This window comes from Polistes canadensis, unplaced genomic scaffold (assembly GCF_001313835.1).
Source record: "Polistes canadensis isolate GaletaPanama2010 unplaced genomic scaffold, ASM131383v1 scaffold_189, whole genome shotgun sequence".
Lineage (NCBI taxonomy): Eukaryota > Metazoa > Arthropoda > Insecta > Hymenoptera > Vespidae > Polistes > Polistes canadensis.
The window spans coordinates 38,328-45,135 of NW_014569736.1; the positions used below are offsets into that span (position 1 = coordinate 38,328).

Genomic DNA, 6,808 nt, shown 5'->3' on the forward strand with positions numbered 1-6,808 from the left:
AAGGGAAATTAAAGACAGTTAATAAATTTGATGAACAATTTATTATGACCTATTATGACTATGACAAGGTCATAATAAATTGTTCATCAAATTTATTAACTGTCTTTAATTTCCCTTTGAAACTCATATATATTTATATATATATATGTTACCGTCAAAGCCTTTAATACATCGATCTTTAATTTTAACGAAATAATAAACAACGTGATTGCACCACTTTCATAAATAAAACGATTCCAAATATTGTATAAATATTTAATTTGTATAAACGTTAAAAAGATAATGGAAATTTATTAAAAATAAATGTTTTCTTCATTATGTCGGACAGATTCTTTCCAAGCATAAAGAGCATAACAGAATTGTCCCAATCGAGCAACATGCGTTTCATGCAGTTTCGGGCACATGACAAATATGCTCTTCATCTCAGCAAAATGGAAAAGGTACTCCTCAGTGCTACTTCCGGTGACAACTACCACAATGAGCCTCCGATGGGCTCTCCGGTAACACGATATCACTCACTCTCTGACCTCTGATTGATAATTGATTGAATTATTGTTGGATTGACCGATCCATTGATTGTGAAAGATTTATCCTAATTTTTCTTTTTTTTTTATCACTGATCATTAACACAGCCCGTACTCATCGTTCTCGTATAGAAAATGAAAACGAAAAGAAAAAGTCATTTTTTTAATTAAAATTTCACATTTTTTTTGTTTTCCTTCATTATATTACCCATTACGTTTATAATTAAAGTGTTCGAACTATTAACGGTGTGCAATTTTAATACATAATTACTCGCTAAAAAGAAAAAAAAATATAAATTGACAGTAATCCGCGCGTAAGTTTCATTCGTTATCGTAACGTAAGGTACAAAAAAAAAAGAAAGGATGAAAATTATTTTTGCGTTAAACATTTATGCAACAAAACAAAAAAGTAATAATAAAAAGAAAAAAAAAAAAAAAAAATGTAATTAGCTGCCGGTGCTGCTCTATAGAAGCGAAAATGGTTTTACCTCGAAGTGCTCTCTTTTAAACACTTTCTTTTTGCACACTTTCGCTTAAAATATTTTCCTGACCTATTTTCTATTTTTTTTTTTTCTTCTTCTTTTACTTTTACTGTATATCAGGCATAAATTGTATTTTCTCTTTCGGGGAGAAAAGTTACGAAAAAAGAAAGAAGAAATTTAATTCCGAATTTGTGTGTGTGATTCGATCGGATTAGGATGCATCCGTTTAAACGAAAACGATGAGAACGTGTTAAAAATCCTTTTTTTTTTTTTTATTATATTGGCAGTGCTAGTTAGAGCATCGCTGATAGATAGTTTGCTAGATAATTTATATTTAGAAAGCATAATTGTTAAGGTCTTAACGCACTAGTCGCAAAGGTCAGATTCCTTAAAAAGAAAAAAAAAAAAGAAAAAAAATATCCATTGAACAAAACATTTGAAAAAGAAAAAAAAAATACGTGATTAGTGCCTCGAGATCATTAGAATGCTTGGTAGTTTTCTCGCAAGTGGTATTATACTTGTTTAGATATAAAAAGCATGATACATTGCATCGAATATGTGTGTGTCATATATATATATTACTATATATTATAATACTTATTTATTATGATATTATACGATGAGTTTATTACGAATCTATGCTCCGATCTTTCCAATACGAATTTTGATCGAGCGTACTAATTTTATCAACCAAAAACGTGTGTTAATACTCTCACGTTTCTTATTAATAAGTTATTATTATTATTATTCTTATTAGTATTAAGTATCCGTAAAGTGTTTTAAGATTTAACGTAGTTACGCTTAACGTGAATTTAATTTAACGCGATATGAAATGAATTTATTATCTTCCAACGAGATAGAAAAACAAAAACAAATTAATGAAATAAACAAAAGTTAAGTAAAAAAATAGAAAAAATGCATTAAGAAACAAAAAAAACGAATGATAATGCACGTGGGGGGGGGGGAAGCAACGAACATATCAGTTTTTTTAGAAAATTTGATGGCCCGTAGAGAGTAAAACAAATGGATGATAAAAAGTTATCGATCAATTGTTGGAACGTATTTGTAATTATTACAAGAACGGTAATGAAAAAAAAAAAACAAGAAAAAAAAAACCAAATCATGGTGTATATATATTTTAAACAGAGAGAAAAGGAGAGGGGATCCCATATATCGTACATGTTTCGATTACCATTTGCCGCTGGGAGCGTATTCAGTGCGTCCATGCTCGACACCCTGTTGTATCAAGCCTTTGTCAAGGATTATGTAATAACATTTGTGAGATTGTTGCTCGGAGTCGATCAAGCACCTGGATCTGGATTTCTCACGTCGGTAGGTATCAACAAAATGAATGAATTATCGATTCGAATAGATTTTTTAACCCTTTCGTTATTGGCGCCGATTATAATCGGCATCCATGTGAAAACTCGCTTACACGAACGAATGAAAACGAAATTTTATTTGTGATTCGTATAATATCTTTTAAATTTTATTGACTGTGTATTAATATATCGAATTAATTCTATTAAAAAAGAAACAAGTATATATATTTTTGTTTAATCTAAGTAATATATTACTTAACGTCAAAATAAATGTCAATCCGAAATTATTCAGATTTGAATAAAGTGTCGCACAACGAAAGGATTACAACATTGATAATTAAAACTCCAATGTAAATCCTAAGCATATTTTTATACAGATGAGAATAACGAAGGACGACATGTGGATACGAACTTATGGCAGACTTTATCAAAAACTTTGTTCGACTACTTGCGAAATTCCTATTGGGATTTACAGAACGCAGGATACAACAGTATCGGATACTTCGCACGTGAGTAAAACAAACAAATCATTTTCCTTTTAACCCTTTTTTAGGATATAGAAAAGTTGATAGAATTTTATATAGTTATGTTGGATGGTACGTTGTGTAACCATTCGAAGAATATTAGAAAAATTTGTTAAATGGTAAACTGTGAGTAAAGCATGATCGTGCTCTCGTTCTCTTTTTCTATCTATCTTTCTCTCTCTATCTCTATCTCTCTCTCATTCTCCCGATTTAATCCCGATTCTATCTATCACCCGTTTTCTTGTTTTATGCAATTTTCCGAAAAGATTAATCAACAGAAAGAAAAATAACATAAAATGTTACAATGTTAGAAATGTGCGTTATTGCAATATAATGCGATTGTAACCTCGCATTTTGATTCGAAGCACGTTCTCCGAATTGTCCAACCTGATTCATTCATTCTTTTCCTTTTTTTTTTCCTTCATTTATTATTATTATTATTATTTTTATTTTTATTATTATTATTATTATTATTATTATTATTATTATTAACGAAACCCTGCATCGTGTTTTAGAAACTAGTAGTATGCTTTCTTCTGTCGATAGATATATATATATTGTTTATTTTCTGCATTGATATTAGCGGAACGGATAACGTCGAACTACGGCAGAGTCTCGATTTAGTTGTAAAGCTTTGAAGATTAAACAAAAAAAAAGCACAGATATATCGTTATTCAAGGATAGGGGCGCGCACGATCTCAATAAAACGTAGATATGTCATAGTTTACTTATGATACAATAATTTGATCTAACACACGAGCTTTATAATGTATTAATTAAACGGTAGCAAAAATAATAATAATATAATTTTAAGTGTGTAAAAAAAAAAGAAAAGAAAATATGCATTAGGGATATCAAATTAAATAATTAATCTAACGGATCGGAGAATGAAATGAATTGAGAACAAATTAGATAATAAATTATATAATTGCAAAAGAAAAATAAGAGAGAGAAAATGTGTGAAAAAGAAAATTTAAAAAAAAAAAAAATACAACGGAGGTAGAATAATAGGATTGAACAGGGCCAAAGAAAGATGAGGAATTGTATAGGCCCAAAAAGTTTAACGATGGGGTAATCGTTTTTGTTCAGTTAAGAGTAGTCTTGTTGCTTGTCATTTTGACAGGGCGACTCAGACGCAGAGAGCGACGCCGGCGTCGGTGTGACGTACAAGGTACGCCATTCGGCGGCTGCATCGTGCCTTGCAAATTGTTCAACCCGTGACAAGGGTACCTCAGCCGTGAGTACAGTGTCGAGAAATTGCCTGTTCGCTGTTCTTTGTTCCTTTAAATAAATTATCTATTCTTCAATCTGATCTTACATTAAACAAAATTTTTACGATATTCGTTTTTGAATTTTTCTTATTTGTTTTTTTTTTTTTGTCGTTGCACTCTATCTCTCTGTCTGTCTGTCACTTTTTTGACACCACACTGTCATCGTCTTTTACTATTATTTCTCTTAATATTGCATATCTCTAATAGTGATCTATTTTTTCTCTTCTTATTCTTATTCTAATTATTATTATTATTATTTATTTGTTGTATTTGTTTGAAATAATTTGTCCTCGTACAACAGCAAGCAACTCTTTGTCTCACTTTGTCGCTCTGTCTGTCTCTCTGTCTGTCTGTCTGTCTGTCTTGTTACCTTTACGTATTATTCATGGTGCACAGTAAATGGGGTGTGCATGTACAAAGTCGCTTTAGAATCTAATTCGCATTGCAAATGATTAAAGTTTGTTTTAACATTGGTATAACATAGGAACGGTAATCGATGAAGCAATGGGGGCAACGTCGATTACCGTCAACGTGTCTCGCACGATACACTTATTTTCAATTATCTCGTTTATAATACGTACAAAAAATAATCACAAAAATAATAATAATAATAATAAAAATGAATTGATAATCCTTTTTGTTTTTCTGTTTTTTTTTTTTTTCGGAAATTAGTATTCGGTGAGTCTCGGGGACGAGGCACGGGACAACCACGCTCAACAAATCGAGAGGGCAGAAATTGCAAACCTGGTGCGTTCGCGAATGGAATCATTGAATCTACCTGTAGCGGATTACGACGACGTATCGGAGAAACGTAACAGCCTGTCTTACGTAATCATCAATCCTAGTTGCGATTTGAAATTGGAGGAAGGGGACATAGTCTATCTCGTTAGGCCGAGCCCATTTTCGGCACAGAAGACCTTCGAGCGTCACAATTCAAGGCGTAAGAGCAACATCAGCTTCTGCTCGGCACAATTAGTCTCGCAGATGAATGCAGCGGTCGCCTCGGCTGGATTTCCCGGTGGTGGCCCGGGTAGCCGTCGAGGTTCGGCCATTGGCTTGGCCAGACCACCCCCGTTAGGTACCACAAAATCGAACTCTTTGTCTCTTCCCGACAGTCCTACAGTAGCCGGTACACTACGGGGCCGTTCCAATTCCCTGAGAGTCGTCGATGATATCCTGTTAAGACGTAGCAATTCATTGAGACAAGGACTCACGGTTTCGAGGAGGAAAAGCAGCCTGGAGGACATAGGACTGGGTGCTCTACCACATCCCACCAATCACAATCCTATAAAGATTGCGCTCAACGGATCTATCGGTTTGGAAGTTACCCCACCCGAGGAAGGTTCTTTAGGGGGTGGAGGTGGTGCCAGCAATACAGGAATACTCGATGTCGGTCTCCCATCAATGCCGAGTATTGGTCTTGGATTCGGACCCTCGTTAGGGCCAGGATTGTGCAGTTCCTTGGGTGGTCTGTACGATCCCTCGACCCTACAAAGTCCCATGGTGCAATCACCCCAATCACCGCAAATTCAAGCGCCCACGCAGGATCCACAGCACATACAGGGGACGATAGTATGATATAATCTTATGTGGGGACGCAGACTATCCGGCGTAGTGCGAAACAAATGGCTCTAGCGTTTCCCACATTAGTTATTAGAAATTACCTACGTCGTTTTAACGAACGTAGCGTGCTTCCCCGTAATCATCAACCGGTGGAAACCCCATCACCCGTTTCAACCCACCCCGCCATCCCAATGCACACGAATTCGTGCATGGAATTCCAATGGAAAACGTGCAAAACCGCATAATTGCGACCTTTTACATCGTTTATCCATAATCCGAATAGAACTTATTGTTAAACGAGATCCAAGAGAGAGTAAAAGATGATACTACACTCTTATATATGATGCAGCAGTAATATATATATATATATATTTCCTAACAGTTTTACTCGTAACGATTTACACAAACTGTGATATATTATTATACTTTCATATGCGTTATATTAATCTCGTTACGATTTTCTTTTTCAATTTCGATTCGTTTGATTGCTATTTCTTTCTTTTTTTCTTCTTTTTCCTTTCTTTAATTTATTAACGAGAATAATTTTAAACAACAGCAACAACAAGAAAAAAAAAACACGAAAGTATTACGACGAAAGAATATAAACATTTTAATCTTTTCGTTGAATAATTAATATCTATGTGTTCAACATGATATATGTATACATAATTGTCCGAAAAAAAAAATACTTTTCTGAACGATTTACTACTGTCATCATTACAAACAAGTCGTTCGCTTAGCAAACACATGATTGATGAAACGAGATAGATTTTTTCGTCAATCATAAATGGGGGGAGGGGTTGAACGTTGTGACATGTTGAAAACAAATGATACATACATAATGTCAGATTCCTAACCAGAAAGAACCAACAAATATTAAAACACGTGGATATATATATATACATATATATATCTATTAATCATTTGAAAAATCTAAATAATATCGCGTCTTTCGATCGGTGACAAATATCTAATTTGGAATTTTTGTTCTTTTTGTATTATGGAGACTGCGAAAGTAAAGCATTAGAAAAAAAAAAAAAGAACTGCGGATATTTCGATAGGATCGTTAATAATAATTATTACGAGTGATTTATAATTCTTTCCAATTACGAGAGACTATAA

The 6,808-nt window shown here is 33.6% G+C and overlaps 1 protein-coding gene across 1 annotated transcript in view; it reads left to right on the forward strand.

Moving 5' to 3' along the window:
• Positions 1 to 6,756, forward strand: part of LOC106789534 (potassium channel subfamily T member 2) — a 34,412-nt gene extending 27,656 nt beyond the window's left edge. The window contains exons 20-24 of the mRNA XM_014753832.1: positions 329 to 500; positions 2,153 to 2,338; positions 2,706 to 2,837; positions 3,976 to 4,089; positions 4,796 to 6,756. Of these exons, the coding sequence (XP_014609318.1) occupies positions 329 to 500; positions 2,153 to 2,338; positions 2,706 to 2,837; positions 3,976 to 4,089; positions 4,796 to 5,701 (1,510 nt within the window). The 3' untranslated portion in view covers positions 5,702 to 6,756. The remainder of the gene's footprint in view (positions 1 to 328; positions 501 to 2,152; positions 2,339 to 2,705; positions 2,838 to 3,975; positions 4,090 to 4,795) is intronic.
• Positions 6,757 to 6,808: the final 52 nt, after the last annotated feature.